The 20,265-nt window shown below is 39.4% G+C and overlaps 1 protein-coding gene across 3 annotated transcripts; it reads left to right on the forward strand.

Annotated features, from left to right (window-relative positions):
- Positions 1-1,696: 1,696 nt before the first annotated feature.
- On the forward strand, positions 1,697-19,496 carry atosb (atos homolog b). Of its 3 annotated transcripts, none has more exons than XM_077600752.1 (11): positions 1,697-1,853; positions 2,034-2,182; positions 10,055-10,232; positions 10,301-10,405; positions 11,518-12,830; positions 15,278-15,336; positions 15,944-16,043; positions 17,039-17,197; positions 17,358-17,426; positions 17,517-17,722; positions 18,735-19,496. In XM_077600752.1, the coding sequence occupies exons 5-11, from the start codon at positions 11,682-11,684 to the stop codon at positions 18,886-18,888; spliced, it is 1,896 nt and encodes a 631-aa protein (XP_077456878.1). In that variant the 5' UTR covers positions 1,697-1,853; positions 2,034-2,182; positions 10,055-10,232; positions 10,301-10,405; positions 11,518-11,681; the 3' UTR covers positions 18,889-19,496. The 3 variants fall into 3 exon arrangements, with proteins under 3 accessions (XP_077456878.1, XP_077456880.1, XP_077456879.1); XM_077600754.1 differs by having other exon boundaries at positions 1,721-1,920; XM_077600753.1 differs by having other exon boundaries at positions 1,721-1,876.
- The last annotated feature ends 769 nt before the right edge of the window (positions 19,497-20,265 follow it).

Consider the following 20,265-nt stretch of genomic DNA (forward strand, 5'->3'; position numbering starts at 1 on the left):
ATGCAGTTGCCTTCTATAAAGGGGTTAATCTTAACATCTTTGCATGGGCGCATACCGATTCAGGAATTATTTTTCTTGGCCAGGCAGCATATTTACATTTGCCTAATGAAGCAGAGTGTGTTTGTTTCCAAGACCTAACCTCACTAAGTGTTTGTGTCGTTTGCTGGAGACTGGCCGAGAACATAGGTTGATGTCGAGGAAGGCAGTCGCATGATGCTATCAATAGCTTTTGGTCTCACATGTCAGGACCAGCACACGTCTGATAACAATCCCAAGTTTGCTAAATAAAGATAAAAGTCAACCATTGTGCTGTGTTTGTTCCTGCAACAAAGAGAAATGAGTAGTGTGCAGTCCTCTTGACAGCTTTAGCCATGTTTCTTAATCTCCACCTACCGCTGTTGAAAATAGTTCTTGCTTCGTCATCACTATGCCCCTTATTAGCACACAGATGGTACAATGCACACGTTCCCTACATGCTGGTGCTCAGCTGATAAATTTTTCCACATTCTCTATCTGTACTACTTGCTAGAGATAAGCCTTTCATGAGCAGGCCGGAGGTGACGGCCACCTCACATGGCGCACCCCCACATGTATGTTCGCAAGATAACAGTGAAGGGAAGGGGAGAATACATAAATATTTACATCTTAGGTTTTTGTTTATTTAAACTTTAAAGGACTGATAATTTTGCAAAATCATCAGGATTCACCTAGAGGAGAAATCTTTTAAATACCGTATTTATTCGAGGATAACGCGCCAAAGTTCGGGTGTGTTATACATGAAAAACTGCCCTCCGCCGGTGAAAAAGTTCAGGGAGCGCTATTCTTAAGATAGCTTAAGAAGAATGCAATCAATTGTTTGGTGAATCTGATGATAATAAATCAGACTGATGATGAAATAGACTTTAAGGATTTAAAATTTTAAATGCCATTGGAAAATTGTGTCCATACTGGTAGTAGTTTGTTTTACCAGGTTTTTGTACCATATGTTTTGAATAAATGTTTTGTCATGGCGACATGTGTTCAGCATATGCCAGTTACTAGTACCGGTCCAATTCTTGGTGTGAGCTGACAAAAACTGAATAAATAATCTATCTTTAATATGTAATATATTTTTTGTCACAAATTATGGGTGTGCGTTATACACGGGTGTGCGTTATACTCAAATAAATACGGTACAACAGGAGAATGTTGTTGTAGTTAGCAAATTTATATTAAATATTTTCTTTCTGTGTCATTGACAATGATAGATGTCCAGCATTGTATGTTTGTGGCTCTGAAAAACTATCACTTTAAATGAATTTAACACTAATAAAAGTCCAGTCCATTTGAAAAGGGGTAATGTGTGTGAAAAATGAATAGAGATCATTTTATCAAGATGATCTGTGGTATTTTTCAAAAGGCATAGAAATAAAATACTTTTGTACACCCCCTCAGCCATGCATGGAGACCAAGACTCCAGTGTGCTTGAATATGTCATTTGCAGTTCCAAACACATGCTCACTTTAAGAATGCTCCTTTTCTACTTCAACTAAAGGCAAGCAGTAGCAGGTGGGTGGAGCGTTGCATATGCCTATTCCGCCACCCAGCTTTTTCAGTCCCTACACGGGCCTATCAGGATGACGACTACTACAGTTGGCCCCCCCTTTTATCTGTCCAATCGGCTGATAGCATAGCACTCCCCCCTCCGCTTCCATACTCTGTATATGTACTCTCTGCTGAGTGAGCAAAGCAGGCCTGCTGTATTAACAGCTGAGAGGAAGGAAGAAAACAGTAAGAGTGCGAGGGAGGGTGCGATCCTGAGAGACAATTTTAAAGGAGGTGCTGAAGGCACTATGAGAGGACGAGATGAGGGGGTGAGGACCAGAGGACCAAGCATGTGAGGGGGCTTTTGTGCTTGAGATGGCGTGGAGAGGCGCGAATGTGAGAAATGAAAAAGGAGGAAAGGGAAGGGGGTGCTACAGAGACTAGAGCGGGTGGGGGGGCTGAGAGTTGTTGATGACTTTCTGAGTTCTGCATGCGTGTGTGTGACTCAGGGAGGAAAGCCGAGACTCAAAACAAGCAAGTCTCAACTCTTCTGGAGGAAGTAGCAAAGAAGGACAAGGCGGCCCGACCCCGGTACGCGACCCAGACGCCTTTATCTGACTAAACAGAGGAAGCGGACGCAAGCTTGAATGAGTTGAGGGTGAGTGTCACAAGTTCTTCTGCTGTCACCATTACAAAACTAGATCTTAATTGCTGTGATGTTTTTAAGGCCGGGTCGGTTGACTCTTCCCAAAATGGCCACATGACAGAAAGACAAACAGGGAGGGTGATCCAGAGTGGGACCCTGTGTCAAAAAGCCTTCTCAGCAACTATGCATTCCCTCAGCCAGCTTATTTTAAATGGCTGGAGCTATTGTGCGAATCACCGTGGTACTCGGAGGTTCATAAGTTTCAATCACTCTTTTTCTTTTCACACATAAACACATATGCACGCCCACAGTCAGCTGTCATTCCATCCTCTTGTCTACGAGGTGACATCAGATTTCCAAACTGTACGTGGCTCCTGAAATCTAATCACCAGGTTGATGGCTAAGCCAGAGGAGCTCAGTCTCTGCTTGTTTTATGTCGAAAGTATGCACGTGTGTTTGACAAGTTTAAAGGCTAAGCTGAACTCGGGTGGGGTCTGGCTTAAAGCTGATGAGACAATCAAGAGGAATTTGGGAGGCCGGCTGCTGACTGGCATACTGATGCAATCGCACCTCTATTTGGTGAAATGTTGCATGGAGGTCATCAGAAAAGTGACATGTCATTCTAGCAAGACGGAGAATGCTTGTAAATGTCGAGGACACTGATAAATGTCGGGAACACCTGCTGTTCTACACATTTGTAAGCCTTTAACCTAGCATACAGGTTTACACTAGACACCTAAAACAAGCAATTTTTGCAAACTTTTTTTGTGTTTAGACCTGTGGTTCGTAACCATTTATTAGCCACTCATTTAATATGTTGGCTCCCACGGACAGGTTAGGAACCCATTTTTACTAGGAAGACTGAACATTCGTTCATGAGCATTTACAGACAGTCCTCCCAATTTTAAATACTATATTTGAGACACCACATCCTCACAAGTGTAAATCACATTCTGGGTCATGTAGGCCACACTTGACCAGCAAAGGTTATTATTGTGACCTTTGTGACCCAAAATGTGATCTTCGTGTATGTGGCCATCAGGTATCAATGATATATATATATATATATATATATATATATATATATATATATATATATATATATATATATATATATATATATATATATATATATATATATATATATATATATATATATATATATATATATATATATATATTTTAAAATAAGCAACAAACTCCGACCCACATCAACATGACCAATTGTAATTAAATAACAATTTTCTAATTAAAAACATATATTTTATTACTGCACAAAATAAGCAAAGCAAAAATTATGCACAAATTTAATATGTTGACCCAGTTGGCCTGTTGTATACTTTGTCATACCAAGTATGAGTCAAAGTACCAGTTAGCAAACCAGTTTCTCCTTCTATCAGGTAGAGGACAAACAGTTGAAGGAAAATGGATGTATGAGTCGTTCAAAGCTTGTTTTAATATAGCTCAACACTGATAGAATAGCACGACTTCCCTATGAATATAAAACTGCTAAAATAGTGCTGTGTCTAGAATTTTTCTTACCTAGTCAAATCATGGTAAGAAATCATTAAAATGAAGAGGTTGTCACATTGTTGGTCATCAATTTTCTAATCGATCCTTAATCATGGTTTGTGAAAATGTATGCATTTAGACACAAATATGGTATAGTCTCCTCTCATTTTTGCAATGCCTTTGTTAACAAAATCTTAAGATATAATTAGAAAAGATAACATGATTTTGAAAGACCAACCATTCCAGTCGCTGGAGCCTGTCCCTACTGTCTCAATTAATCTTGGAAAACTGGAAAATTGAGTTGTCCCTCTATTTTAGCAACAGTTTCATGTTTGTTTTTTAAATTTTAATTTTTACATTGTTTTTTTTCTAACAAAAAGATACTCATTTCTTTCAAAACATTGACTGCCGTTGATGACTGGATTTCCAATCCAATTAGGGTGGGAGGGATGGTAGCAAGCACTTTTAAAAACTAAACAATTACTCTATATAATAATATAATGAATTAGTAAGATATTTTCATAGCCAGTTATATTTTGTAGAGACATTGTTTACGTAAAACCTTTTCTTATTTGATCCTCAACAAATATTTGTTTTTGTGTTTATTTTTTGTCATTTGATCCTCAACAAATATTTGCTTTCATGTTTTTTTTCCCTATCCATTTAAATTTGAGCCTTTTTTAAAACTGCATTCCTTTTGGTTTTTCAGAAAAATAGTCCACAGTCAAAAATATTCATTTAATTTCTATTTTGTTTTTAATAAGCATTTTTTAAATTGATCCTTTTATTTTTACTTTTTAATTGAAATTCGAGTGGAATATACAAAATATCTTCGTTTTTAATTCAAATTGGGGAAAAAAACTATCTACTCTCTTTAGTTTTAAAATAAGTTATTTATTAATTAATAAAAACTATGGCCCTTTGCGAGCCACACAAATTCACATGACAGGCCAAATCGGCTCCGCAGGCTGCACATTTAGACCCGTGGTTTACTGTGTAATTAATTTTAAAGGCCCACTTTTTTTAAACATGAAATAAATGTCAGAATCCTGTCAGAGTATTTAAGAACATATGATTAATTCTCACAAATATCCAGAACTATTGAAATTTTACCCCAAAAAATCATTTATGTAACATTACCATCAGCTTTCTTAAAATACAATGTGACCAGTGTACAGAAGAAGGCGGATGCCTCAATAGAAACAAAGTACGTAGATAAGTCTTTATTGGTTTTATCATGGAATACAAAATTACAAGTTTTTTAAATATGAAACTTACCGGCTGCATACACTCCTTTTTGTCTTCAATCAACTAAGTTCACCAACCGGTCCAATGGAAAAAAAAATAGATACATAATTATATTAGGCGGTCCGGCGGCTGAGTGGTTAGCACGTCGGCCTCGGTCCTTCTGTGCGGAGTTTGCATATTCTCCCTGGGCTTGTGTGGGTTTTCTCCGGGTACTCTGGTTTCCTCCCGCATTCCAAAACCATACACGGTAGACTGGTTGAGCACTCTAAATTTCCACTAGGTATGAGTATCAGCCTTGCGATTGGTTGGCCACTGATTCAGGGTGTCCCCCACCTGGTGCCCCTAGTTAGCTGGGGTAGGCTCCAGCACCCCCCGTGACGATAAGCGGTTCAGAAAATTAATGAATGAAAGAATGCTTGTATCAGCAGTGTTCGTGTTGTTCCAATTTCCTACACAGCACTCATATATTAACCAAGAGCCCATCCGTTCGTTTCCTCATTTGGTAGTACTAATGTAGTATTCTCGCCAATGGCCAAATGGGATTAAAACTGTTTTTTTAACCTTTTTTTATGTATTGTACAAAGAAACGGAAGGAGGGTTGTGGCTCAGCAAAGTCCACTTTATCCACATTATTATTTTTATTTTTCACTTCTCTGTTTGTTACACCTATTTTATTCCCGAAGATTGGTACTGACTTTGAACTTTGCCCCAGTCCTCTCCTCCATGAATCTTACCGAGGCTTAGCATAGTTTCTAAAGGCAAGTTTCTCTATTCGGAAGGCCTATTTGGACATTTATTTCCCCATGCTGGTGCCTGGTTGTCACAATCAAGACAGAGCATCTGCACAGTTCTCAATTAATAATGAATGTGTAATGTCAGCATGGCTTTATCTTAAATACTTTTTAAAATCCCATCTGGATTTGAAATTTAAAACTAAAATCCAAAGCGCCTAATATCCGGCTTAAAAATGAGGTGGCAGTTATGGCGGAGTACTGTAATTGTAAAATTATCAGTTTTGAGTTGAAACTTTTCACAATTGTTTTTGAAAAGCTCACCATATTGTTCTCATTTCTAGAAGGGAAATGTTCATTATTTTATGTTTGTGGCAAAGCTAATTTCTAGATTTAAAAAATGAATTTGTTATTTCACTCCCTTTTAGTTTTTTTGTTGTTGATTTTTTTCTCTTTTTTGATTTTGCACTGCTTTTTCGATTATTGGAGGATATTTTCATAACTTTTTTGTTAACTTATGGACTGCCATTGATGGCTCTTGGTTTACAATTCATTTGGAGTGGGAGGTCTTAAAGCTAAAGAACAATATCCAGTCGCTGCCAACCTCCCAGTTCAACTTGATTGGACATCTACTAATGATAAACCTATTTCCAGAGTTTCGATTTTAAGAGGCACATGATTGGGCATCTTGTTGTCAATGGCATCAAAAGTTTTCATAAAAAAATATTTAATATTGAGTTTCTTATGTATTATCGAAAATGGTAATCAAGTTGAATTTTTTATGTATTTAAAAATATAGTATTTTTTAATAGATACAAGGTTAAAGTAGATCCACTTATTGTTTTTTTAACTACACTTTTAAATGGAAGAACGATTGTTCCATTAAAAAAAAAAGTAATGCTAATAACTGAAGTTCGCGCAAATCTTTATGTATGAGTCAATCCGTTTTGTCTTTCTCCAGTTCAAAACAGGGTCAGAAATCAAGTGGGACCTGGCAGCGGGCTTTTGGGGGCTCCAATGAGCTCTGACAACGACTATAAATACTCATGGCCGACTCTCGGTTAGCTCTTGTCCTTTTTACCATCCCCCTGCCTTCTGTCCCACCCTTTGGGGCCTTTGCCTCGGGGGACCCCACCTGCCTTCACAAGGGATAGGGAGATATGTTTCATCTTTTCATTTGTCAACTGGATGGCATGAAACAATTATTCGGTTCTTGGTGCCCAAGTGCCATTAAATCATAATGAACCCTTCCACCGTTTTTGTGTAAGCAACATGCTGTTCAAATGAAGCATCAAATGTGAGTTTGTATGGGTTTTTTTCTGTACTTGTGTTCTGCCACAATTTCCCAAAGGAAATACTGCCTGCTTTAATATCACCATATGTCAGCAGTGTAATTACAGGTGACAAAATGCTCTCCCCGTACATTGTCTCTAGGTGATTCATTTTCTTTTGTGGTACCTGCTACTATATTGCTAATGGTTGCCAGGCAATTAATCCCTTTTAGGAATATAGATATCCATTGATAGCATGGTGTCTTTGGGCAAAACATTGGACTTTGAAGTCTATTTTATCGCCCTACTATATATTGTGAAACCAAGCAGTCAAGTTGAATTAGTCACAGTGTGGTTTGAAAGTGTAAATTTATGGAGCATAAGCGGGATTGTTGCTCACCTCTGTAAAAGGGACATTTTGGTGGAAGGTGAGGTGGGGCAGTCCTTTCCTTAGAAAGACAACACCTTTATCTTGTGCGTCACAGTTGAAAGAATCTCGTTTAACTCATTGCCTGCCATAAAAATGGATTGGATTTTCACTCACACTCAATTGCATGAAAATGTGAGCATTCCTACCAGTTGAAATAAATTAAATGTCAATAGTAGTCAATGCCAGGATGTGAATTAATAAACTGGGGGAAAAACTGAAATGTATTTTTCTGATATGTAATAGTGGCCCAAAACATAAAATTAAATCCAGTATTTCCAAGAAGAGCCTTGGTAGCCATCTTATCAATATTGGTGCCATTTTAACTAATGCTAATCTAACTAATACTAAATTGCCTCCCTTCCTCCTTACATATTTATGACACGTTATCACATGCACCTTTGTTTGAATCAGATATGTTTACATGGAAAAATTTAATCTGATCAGAACTCAGATTAGAATGTTTCGATGCACTTTTTCATGGACACCAAGAATATTGATCAGATTAGAGCTTGTGTGTTCATGCATCACACTTTCAGTTAGAACAAATTCAGATTCACCAACTATACTAAAACTAGTAGAAATAGAAGTCGCCACAGGCGGTGCTTGAGCCTCACCCAGCTAGCTATGGGCACCACGCGGGTGACACTCTTAATTGATTGCCAGCCAATTGCAGGGGAACAGGAGATGGACAACCATTTGCGCTCACACTCATACCTTTGCACAATTTAGAGCACACGTGTCAAAGTGACGGCCCGGGGGCCAAATCTGGCCCGCCGCATCATTTTGTGTGGCCCGGGAAAGTAAATGATGAGTGCCGACTTTCTGTTTTAGGATCAAATTAAAATAAAGAGTATAGATTTATATTAAATTTCCTGATTTTCCTCCTTTTAAATCAATATTATATTTTTTAATCATTTTTTCCTGTTTTTAGTTCAAAAATCATTTTGTAAAATATAAAAATATATATAAAAAACTAAAATAAAAATTGTTTTAGATCTATTAAAAACAACTGAATATTCAGGGCTTTCAATACAGTTCTTTCAATCCATTTATTAAAAAAAAAATCTGAATATTATATCTAAAATGGTCCGGCCCACATGAAATCGAGTTGACGTTAACGCGGCCCGCGAACCAGGCCGAGTCTGACACCCTCAATTTAGAGTGTTCAACCAGCCCACCTTGCATGTTTTCGGGGTGCGAGAGAAAACCCACACAAGCCCAGGGGAGAACATCCAACAACTCCATATGATGAGGATCGACATTATTTTGCAGTTTCACAATTTTTCTCCAGCAATCGGTTCAGTCTTGCGACCACATATTTATCTGTCGCTATGCTTCTGTTAGTTCCGTAGAATAACAGATGCAAATAATCCAGACATGCGCTGTAAAAGTTTTTGCCAACATTTTGGAATAAGTATTTACATGCGCCCAAATTGGATTATATTGTTAATGCAGGAAAACATCTTTAATAGAGTGGGTTTGATCACATGATGATTATCCACACTCTTCTATTCCGGCACGTGGTCTATTAAATCGTGAATCCACAACTTGCATAAACTAATTTGGGATTTTTTTAAACGACGACTACTAACCAGGTTTGTTTGCAAATATTTTCTTGGGGCATTTTCTGTAGCCCCCACCACCAGTCCCAATCCCACCATTGCCACCAGAGACGTCCCCCTAGAACACACCTCTGCTGCTCCCTATGCTTTTCTCCTTCCTCTTTGTGGTGAAGTACAAAGAAACTGTTATCCTTGGGCTACTTGTTGCCACAGCAACATTTCACAGTGACATCCCCCCAGTACATTCCCAAGTTCTGTTCCAAGTGGGTCAGGCAGGCCTCACAGGGCAGCATCCCAATTCGATCCTGTTAAGCAAGACATGTCATTTTTCTTATATAATGTGCTCCTTTTCATCATCACCGTTTAAAAATTCCCAACTTAATGTGGAGTTTGTGTTGTTTTGATGCTATTCAGTTACTGTTGTCCCAATCCGATGTTCATATGGCTATTTTTGGAAAATTGGACTATCAGATTTGGTGACAAGAAGCGATCCAATCCACAATTCACATATGTTTCAAAACTACTACTGTTGTAAAGCAAACAACTAGACAAACATGTTCACTTTTTTGGTCTACTGTACTTCTCGTAAAAAATCAAACATACTAAAAGAGCCTTATAAAAAGTTTGCAAACAGTGCATTTCTTGGTATCAGCAAAATACCTGCGAAAAAAATCTGATCAGAAAACAGAAAAATCTGTATGGAGGATAGCTCTACTTTGTTTGCTTTACACAATCATGTAATCATGTTATTTCTGGTCATTTAAAAATTGGCCATTAAAAAAAGCCTTAACATGCAAAACACCAGCTTCCGTAGAGGTGGACAAAATTAACATTTGGTGTAAAAGTGAGTTTGATAATACCCAAAATGGCATGTTCACATATGTGGATGCCAGGTCTCAATTATAAGTAAATAATACCATTGTCTGATCCTTCTGAACTGGAAGTTCTGCAGAGAAAGATCATGAGCAATCAATCATTCGCTGCCAGGCACTCCCCGTCAAAATAGATTGGACATCTAGCACCATCAACGGGAGCCCGTTGGTTAGATGAATGTCCTATAAAGGTTCAAAATGACATCTCTTTAAAGTCTTTGTATTGTTTTTTTGATGTTGTTGTTTTCCTCTCATCAGGATTTGTGGGTGTTATGACTCTGACATGATGTCAACATCACTCTCCAAACCACGGCCAGGTGACGAAGGCGGCCGTGTGTGGCTATCGGCCAATCATAGATGGAGTCCCACTAGAGTCACTGGTGGTTTAGGAGGACCTTCAGTCAGGAGGCAGCTGAAACACTGACATAACACTTTGGTAGGATAAACGATTCTATTTATTGACAAATTTCTAAACTCTTCTCTTTTTCAAAATCGCTTTTCTAGGCAGATGCTTGGGTGGTAGATATGTTGCATTTTTAGACACTTTTTACCACACAACTTCCAGATGCTGCGTGTCTGCATGGGCCGAGTAATTGGACAGGCACAGAGGTGAGTTTCATAGATAGAATTTTTGCAAATTTAGAACATCATTTAGTAAATATATTAATAACCTTAAGACCTACATGATTTAAACTGTCACATTTTGAGTTAATGTTGATGGACTATTAATCTTTTGTCTTAAAATGGGGCAAGTGAAAAAAGACAAAGCAATTGAGATAATGAAACAAATTTGTAATTTGTGCATGACAATGTTCCATAATAGAGCTGCCAAAAATGATTATTATATTAGTCAATAAATTGACATTTATGATGTCTTATTTACTCTTCTTTTATTCTAGCCCTAACTGTCTCAATAAGGATGTTTTTTTTCTTCTGTTTATTTTGGAAAAAGTACAAATAAGTAAAAAGGAGAATACTTACGTTTTAGATTAGGTAGGGGTAGGGAACCTATGGCTCGGAACCCATACGTGGCTCTTTTGATGGCTGCATAAGGCCCTCTGTTAACCTGTGAGCTAAAATATGGAAAATGCTGGTGAGAGAGATGAGTCCCAACCCATCAATAGGGTCACCTCAGCACTTGGGCGCTGACACTACCTCTAGCGCCACTGTAATCATAATTCTTTATTTCATTAGACTGCATGCAATACTACTCTCATTCATACTTGTTGATTAGCAATAGTGTAACAATGTTGTCAAAAAAATCCAGAGACTTTTTGTTCTGTAAAAATAGGTAGAATGACAAAAACGCACACATTTTCATCTATTTATGTACCTATCTATACTTACTATCTATATATTTGAAATTCCCAGTATGGCTCTCAAGAAATAACATGTAAAAAATATGAATTGTTTATGGTTCTCCCCGTCAAAAACGTTCCCAACCTTGTATTAGAGGCTCAAACAAGATGTGTTAGGTCAACATGGTCTTTGAACAATTTATTGACCATCAAAACAGTTGTTGGTTTGTTGATTACTCATGGCAGTCCTAGCATGTAACGTCAAAGTAACTAAAGTGTTTTGATTGGAACTCTTAGTAATAATCCAAAAAGCAAGTATCATTGTTTGTATTAGTATATTATATAATTTTTTTCCTCACATCTTGTATCATTTTCAATGACAGATCATAGTAAACAGTAATACAAAACCTTTGTTCCAAACAGGGGCTGTGCGCCTCATGTTGCTGACTCCCACTGGATGACAGTCCCAAAGCAGCAAGTATAGGACTTCCCATTTCCGTGGAACGTCCTTTTCTGTCTTGTCCTGGTGCTGAGGACCTTGTTGCAAAAGTGTGCGTCACAACTGTCATCTTCAAAACAAAGGAAGCATGCGGCACATTCATGTGGAGTTATCTCACAAAAAAGCTCCACTGGAGCTTCCGGCCCAAGAGGGAGACTTGCCTCCTCCCACGGCCCCCGCACAGGGCCCCGATTCGGGGGTCAGAGCGGGAGCAGCCAGGCACTTTGACCAAGGGGATTTGCGTCATCAAAAGGTCTACCAGCTTTCCATATTTTCCCAGTTGGGTGGATTTTGCACCTCCACGGAGTCCCACAGTGACAACCAAGCTAGGCCTGTTCGCTTGGGTGTGAAACGGGGACACGAGGAGCCTCAGTTGACTCACAAGCGCTCTCATGTGGCGGACTGCTCTGACATTGACTTAATCGAGGGTGGAGTGCTGTGTGGGTCAGCACCAATGCCAGCAGTGTTAATGGGTTTAGTAAAGAGCTCTGGCGGTTGTGGGTCTCTCTATTCTTGCACACAAATGGAGCACAGGGACTCGGAGGGAGGGGTTTTACCCAGATCTCCCCCACTCTCCCCCAGCCACAACCCCTCCCGTCGTCCAACTCAGCACAATCATGACAGGCCCGTCCCTGATGTGTTCTCTCCCCTTTTGCCAAAATCCCCCCCGATGTGTGACCCTCACGGGCACCTCTGTGAGCAGAGCTATTCTCTGGGAAACTCCGCCAAACCTGAGCCACCGAGCGGGGGGCGCACACCCATCTATTCCATAGGAAGCCCTGGAAATGAGAGTAATTGCACAGCCGGGGGCCAACCCAGCCCTCATTTGTATGAGATGCCCACGTACGAGCCCCCGAGTCCCACCAGCCCCCCTGGCCCCTTCTCGCCGCCGCACCGCTCGGAACTCCAGGAACCAGGAGAAGCCACAGAATGGGACGCCGGTTTGGAATCGTCCCCACCTGAGCGGAGCGCCACCCAGACCGCCGCCTCGTCCAACGGGCTGGCTTCATGGGAGAAGACACCAAGCAGTAATGGCCACCGTTTGTCATCGGCGGGCCACTGGCCGGCCAAGAAGAGGTTGTTGTCCCCGAGCGAAACGACCGAGTCGTGCTCGGAAGATGAGGGACCTTCTACCTCCAAGAGGAGCCGGCTTTCCTTGCTGGCTCCCGGCCTGGGATCTTGTCGTAGCACTGACGCTAAAGCTGCTCCTTACTGGAACCACCTTCTTCCTTCTAAGGTGAGCATACACTCCTACACAGAAAGGGACAACATGCATGGTTGTCACAATTTCAATTCTTACACGACTATCTTCTCATCAACATGTCTTCGATTAGCAATTCATTTATTACAACTGGCTGCCATCGACGCCAATAGACATCTAATCCTTTTGGAATTGGGAGCGCCATCAGCCATCCTAGTTCCAATTTATTGGACGTCTACTTGTAATAAGTTAATATAAGTTCATAGTAGAAGGATGAAAAGAGCCACATGGCTGGGCGTCTATTATCCGCAATTTTGACAACAACCCCAACTTCTGATCATTTCAGAACTCATATTGTGTCACACTAACCTCAAGTTGTCGATTTATAGCAGGCGATAACCAACCCCTGAAAGAGAATCCACTGTTCTCAAACTTAACCTTCGAAATACATGCCATGTGAAAAATGCACATTTTGACATATTACCCCACACGATACAAAATAGTGGTGCAACATGTATTGAAATCTTTGGCTTCCACTGACTGCGATACATATTCAGTCAAATACGTAAAAATGGAATGCGACGTTGCCATCATATACTGAATCATTTGTTATCATATGATTACGGGTCAGTTAACTTCTTTCTTTATTCCTGTATTACAAGGTTCATTGGGGACAAAAGAAATATTTTTCCACAAAACCATCCAATTTTTAGACCGACTCTTCTCTTTCACGGTAAATGACAGCCACTACATGACTCGGTTATCAGTGATCGAGTTTGACGCTCCTCGGTGTACTTGAACAACACTTATCATAAGAAAGCAGCATGATTTTCCAGTTCTAGTTTCTTGAGCCTAATGCACTCAAAATGATTCAATTCCACATTTACCTTAGGTTTGAAATTAAAATAGATGGCAGGGCTGCCACAAGTCATCAAATTATTCTTTATCCAATTAATCGACAGCTATTGTGATAATTTATAAATTCAAAAAACACTGGAAACATCATTTTTGCCTCTTAATAGTAAATATTTCTTACTTTTTTTTAAAATCATAAAACCTTTACTTATTTACATTATATTTATTAAAATATATATTTTTTGGAACATGCCTTTCCTTGTTCATTTTGTTTTATTAAATTTTTATTCATTTTTTAATAGGAAAAACAGCACATATAGTATTCATTAAAAGCAGATGGTTCTATATTTTATGAATATTTTCTCTAATTGATATTTGCTTTTGCTTTGTAAATACTCTTAGTCAACTTTACTTTCACATTTTCAGCTAAAGTACAAAGCCCAGAGTAAGATAACGTGAAATAAAATGTTATTTGTCTAAGAGGGAATTATTGAAATAATCATGGTTTATTCGACCCTCAATTTGTCTCAGCCCTCATAGTTAATAAATATAGGCTAAAAAAAATAATTTAAAAAAGTGGAAGATTACAGCATACGTCTGGAACAGCGCAAACGTCTCCAGAATGAATGTCATTCACATGTCAGGCATCCATTGTTCCAGTTAGACTGGGCTCATAACAGGCTCAGAAATACACACAATGGCACATGCGCGTGTATCCACTCATACAACAGTTCTGGAAGTGAATATGCAAACACAAGGAAGCCCAGAAAGAGCTTTGAATGTTGGTTGTGGCCGGTGGTGTGATGTGACTAGAATAGTAGAGTTCACAGCTCAATAAGTGAAGTGGTGAGAGACTGCTGGGACCACCTGTTACCTTCCCAGTCTAAATGAATTGGGAAGACTAGTATTGTCTTTCGACCAGTGCTGGCACATACAATATTTTCTTGAAAATTACAAAACTTATCAGTTTTAGTTTAATTTCTCGATGAAATGGTGTAAAATCTTATTGATTTTATAATCAGATGACATACTACCAGGGGTGTCAAACCCAGCGTTGTCGCAAGACACACTGTAGTTTATGAATTTACATTTTCCTATTCAAAAAACAAAGGGGGGCAAAACTGTAAATATTTTATATAATTTTTTGATTCATCTTCATTGATCTTTCATTGAGGATGATGGAAGGGTTATTTTAGTGAGAATGTCGACACACATGATTGACTTTCACGTGCCGAAAACAATGTTATGGTGTGCTGAATCTTTGTTGTATATTCTCTAATTTAAGTTTCATTACTTTTTAAATTTGATATTCTTATGGTAGGCCTATTGGGCACTCTAAAATTGCCCCTAGGAATGGGTGTGAGTGTGAATGGTTGTCCATCTGCTTGTGCCCTGCGATCGGGTGGCCACCGATACAGGGTGTCCCCGCCTCTGGCCCAAAGTCAACTGGGATAGGCTCCAGCACCCCCCGCGACCTAGTGAGGATAAAGCGGGTCAGAAAATGAATGATTGAATGAATGAATATGACAGTTCATCATATTTTGGGTGCTGAAAATGACTTGCCATCTTGGTTCTGTATTCAAAAAGTGTCATTTTCAACAGTAATAACTTCATATTTTTGTTTTTAGTGTGCCGCAGACTGTACGAGGTCAGGGAGACGACTGAAAAGTGGTCCACGTGTCAAAAGGTGAGTGTCATCAATGTACAAATTCAAACTTAATGGTTCCTGGTGCCTGTATTATATCCTTAACTCTTACAGTACCACGATGATTCCTGGCGTCCAATCAGGTGGCTCTTTATCCCGGTGTGATTTTAAATGTCTGTCACATATTGACATCCAATTTAGATGGATTGGACGTCAAACGCCATCAGTAGAAACCAATAATAATAATAATAATAATGAGATCATATCTGAAAACATGTACAGAAATACCTTGTCTATCGTGGTAGATAGGTTCCGAGACGTGCAGCAATAGGTGAATAACTGCGACGTAGGGATAAGTATTTTATGGTGCAATATTATTTGGACTTTTAAAACCTCTCTGAGCTCACGTTCAACTCCTGGAGGTATAACCTCCCCCTAGTGGCCAGGGAAATACTCTCCAACTGTGACTTGCCTTTTTTTCCACATTTTCTGTTTGTATTATTGTTCCTACATTATAAATGTTTCAACGTGGTGAATTTGCGATAGTCCATCCACGAAGCCCGAGGTATTACTGTATTTTTTTGTCATGTCCAACGTGACTGAAAACTTGTGAACTTATGTCATCCATTTTTGTTATCTTTTCGGTCAGCCGGCAGCTGCGCAGCGGCAGACATGCAGACAGCAGAACCCTGCTCCGTTCAAGCTGGCCTTCCTCTTCCATCAGCAGATCACTTTTAGGAAACTTTGAGGTAAAAAAATAAAAATAAAAGAAAAAAATATTCACAAATTTCCTCCTAATACAGACGCTCCCCTACTTACGAACATATGACTTACGAACAACGGTACATACGAACATGTCTGCAAATTGCGTTTATGTCGAAAAATGTTCGTAAGTTCGATTTTGTATAGCGCGTAGTGCTTCTTTCCGCCGCTAATACCGTTGCGTAAGTGCGTGACGTATCTCCAGTGCGCAAAGAACCTTTTTCCTTTTTACCATGAAATATCTCGTGCAGCCATTATTCAATATGGTTGGTGAAAAGCGAAATGCTTCTAGTGAGGGAGTTGCAAGGAAGAGGCAAGCCATTTCATTTGAAACGAGTGGCAATAATAACGAAGCTTGATGCGCGTGAGAGTGGTGAGCGTTGCACGGTCATACAACTTGAATCGTTCGACCGTCAGTACCATTTATAAACAGAAAGATCGAGCAGCAGGACCCAAATATTGAACGTTGCACAAAGTTTGCAAATCAATTGAATGATGCCATACAGTGCTACCGCATCATTTATGATGAAAAAAAGAAGAAAACTGTGCAATCGTCGTTCGATCGCTTCTTTTGGCCAGTTTCTAATACATAAATCTCTCTCTCTCTCTATACAGTACTGTACATATTCTCTCCATTTTATTAATTTTTTTTTTTCAGTACAAACCAATGTGTGTTACTTATACAAGCCTTAAACATACAAATGCACTTATATAAACCTTCAATATACTTATATAGGCCTTAAACATAAATTATAATACAAAATATAGCACTGAATCAACTTACAAACAAATTCAACTTATGAACAATCGCTCGGAACCTAACTCGTTCGTAAGTAGTGGAGCGTCTGTACTGTCAGATAGTCTTTACTATGTCAAAAATGAGAGTGAAAATCTCCCAAAATTTACCATTGGCTAAATCTCACCTCTATATCTTAACTTTTTTACTTGATTTCCATTTTGTTTTGTTTATTGTGTGTCCAAGGAATCCATGCTAAAGGGACGCTTTTCTCCGTCGGGCCGCATCGAAGGCTTCACTGCGGAGATCGGCGCGAGCGGCTCGTACTGCCCGCAGCACGTCACCTTGCCCGTGCAGGTTACATACTACGACATCTCAGAGCAAAGTGCCCCCTCGCCCTTCCTGGTCAGTGAAACGGAGCCCACTTGTCTTCATATTTCATGTAGAGTTAAAGAAAAGAAAGATTTTCCGCTGCTGGTGTGGCATGAGATTTTTGCAATATAAAAAGAGGGAAACACTGGGAGCGTGTTTAAGAATAGCGGAGTGTTCTTTGTGTGTGTCTTAGGGTTTGATCTCCCTGGAGCATCTTGGAAAAAAAGGATACAGCATTCCCAAAGCAGGGACCATTCAAGTGGTAAGTTAACTCAGTGATTGGTTCATTGGCCGCCAGCCCTCCCACTTCAAATGATTGAAATGTCGATTGTATATCGCCTCTCCTCAACAGACCTTATTTAATCCCAACAAAACTGTGGTAAAAATGTTCCTGGTGACCTACAACTTCGACGACATGCCTACTAATCACATGACCTTCCTTCGCCATCGCATCTTCCTGATGCCCGTAGAGGATGAGGTGGAGGCCAAGAAACAAGCATCAACAGGAAGCGCACCGCTTGATGGCAGGAAGACTCTTTGCTACTTGATACATCTCAGGTACTAGAGTCGGAATATACCGTATTTTCGTAAATGTGAGTCACAAAAATATATAAAAGTGTAGTAGGCCCAAATGCTTATTTGTTGATTCATTACTTTTTAAAAATCTTTTGATGTTTAAATTTACATTTAACCGAAATTAACATGATAATCGATATAGTGGATTATAGTATCATCAATTTAAAATGTAATTCAGTCACTCTCTGATTTTGTGTGGCCCCCAAAAAGTATGTGCATGGATCTCATATAACTTGGCAAAAACAAAATTTAAAAGAGCAAGATGACATATCTTAAAACAAAAAAAATGTCCTTCAAATGTATAAAACAAAAATATTTTTAAACATTTCAGAAATGAAATTAAAGAGAATACTATATTCTGTTTTCCCGCTTGTCAATTAAAATAGGTCAATAAAATTCTGAGATAAAAAGTGATATTTTATTTTTTGTCTTTTAATTAAAAACAAATATTAATAAATAATACATGTACTTTTTAAAATTTACTAATTTCTTTTCTAATAAAAATATAAATATAAAACAAAAGAATATTTGTTATTAAAAGACTTGAAAAAGACCCTTTGGATAATTTTACTGATTTCCCTCTTGAAAATATCCAATAAAAATGAATTAATTAAATACCAAAAAATGAAAATAGGACATTTTTCAGTTTATTCTCTTTTTTTATTCAAAATGAAGAAATAACAAATTTATTCTTGCGCTCCCATTTTATCCATAACATTTAACGCATCGCATACATGAAGCAGTATTTGCTATGAAAAGGCTGAAAAAAGACAAATCAGCTCATTGTTAGTTCAACAATGACGCTAAACAATTAAACGACCAATGAAGCGTTTGACACACCTGCAATATAGCTCTACCGCCACCGGTGCTACAGGTACCACAATTTACGACCACAGCCTTTCAATTTTGGGGCTGCTGCGACCAATAGTCCGAAAGGTTGGGTTTCCTTGAAGCTGATGGTACTATTAAATTCACCTATTTTTGTCTCATTCAGATTCCACAGCTCCAAATCTGGGAAGATCTACTTGCACAACGATATCCGGCTGCTATTCTCCCGCAAGCCCGTGGAAGTTGACACGGGGATCCCTTACGAACTCAAGTCTTTCACCGAGGTGCCAAGTAACCCAAAATACTCCCCCCGTGTGTGACCCTCTCCCCCGTGCTTCCGGATTCGGACTGACAGATTTCAGGAGGGAAGCCCATTGCCTACAGGACTCGCTCTTGATACAAGATGGGTGAAAAGTCCATACAAAGAAATGCACACACGCACGCAGACACACACACACCTGACTGAATACAGACTTCACACATCTGGTGGTGACTCACGTTTAACTTGCATGCCTTGTGACTTCAACACCTAAGTTTTCCTCGAGTGCCGTTTGTACCACGCTGCCCTTCACTCTGCCTGTGCACCTAACGCAAAAAGTTCTCCAAGCCCTCACTACAGAGTGGTTTTATTGAGGGACACTGATGAGAACGCGGTGAGTATTTCAATCATGTGTGACTGAACTCCCTGTTTTGTAGGCAGATTGAGGGACAGTGTGCTTTTTCTTTTTTTTAAAGATTTATTTTTTTAGGTTTTTTTTCAGAACGAGAAAAAAAATGAAAGAAGTGTAGTATTTTTTAATTTATGGATTGTTTTTTGCAAATGTCTTAAGAAGCAATATGCTGCACAAAAAGTAGTGTGCTCTTTTAGCCAGACAACCTTCCTTTCTCTGAGAGGGGATAGGACTTGAGGGAGGTAATGGGAGGGGTGGAAAGTGGGATATTTAATTACCGAGGGGGAGGGGCGGGGGGCTTATATGTACATATTAATAAAACTAGTGACTGGCAAAAACAAACGGTTGAGTTTTGTATTATATTTAGTTATACACGCTCTGTTGGAATCTCAGCCTTTTTTTCTACATCAGTTTCCACCATGAAGAGGCAAACTGTTAGGTTATTATTTATGGCACAATTTTGATAGTTAGGGCGGCCTGGTGGACGAGTGGTTACATGTGGAACCCACATTTCTGAGATCAAGGGTTCGATCCCAGGTCGGAAAGAGGGAAGTTTGCATGTCGTCCCCGGGCTTGTGTAGGTTTTCTCCGGGTACTCCGGTTTCTTCCCACATCCCCAAATTATGCTTGCTAGGCTGGTTGAACACTTTAAATTGCCCCTAGGTATGAGTGTGAGGGCGAATGGTTGTCTTTCTCCTTGTGCCCTGCGGATGGTTGGCCATAAATCAGGGTATCTCAAGCCTGATGCCTGTAGTTAGCTGGGATAGAAAAACGAAAATCTGTTATTTACTAAACAAGATTCTTTCTACCGGTATGCTTTGGAGAGAAAGGCACTGGTACCAAACTCGAACCCCTAGGCCAGATCCTTTCATTCATTCATTTATGTTCCATACTGCTCATCCTCAGATGGCTTACGGGGGGTGCTGGAGTTTATCCTAGCAAACCTGTGCACAGGCAGTAACCAGGTAGCCCGCCAGACTGGTCACCTGTCAGTCATAGGGAACACACAGGCAATGGCAACAATTT

The sequence above is a fragment of the Stigmatopora argus genome, chromosome 5, assembly GCF_051989625.1.
Source record: "Stigmatopora argus isolate UIUO_Sarg chromosome 5, RoL_Sarg_1.0, whole genome shotgun sequence".
Classification (NCBI taxonomy): Eukaryota; Metazoa; Chordata; class Actinopteri; order Syngnathiformes; family Syngnathidae; genus Stigmatopora; species Stigmatopora argus.

Coding starts and splice junctions, on each gene's coding strand:
- atosb (XM_077600752.1), top strand. CDS start 11,682: ATGCGGCACATTCATGTGGAGTTATCTCACAAAAAAGCTCCACTGGAG. Junction 15,337..15,943: donor AGTGGTCCACGTGTCAAAAG/GTGAGTGTCATC, acceptor CTTTTCGGTCAG/CCGGCAGCTGCGCAGCGGCA. Junction 17,198..17,357: donor GTGCCCCCTCGCCCTTCCTG/GTCAGTGAAACG, acceptor TGTGTGTCTTAG/GGTTTGATCTCCCTGGAGCA.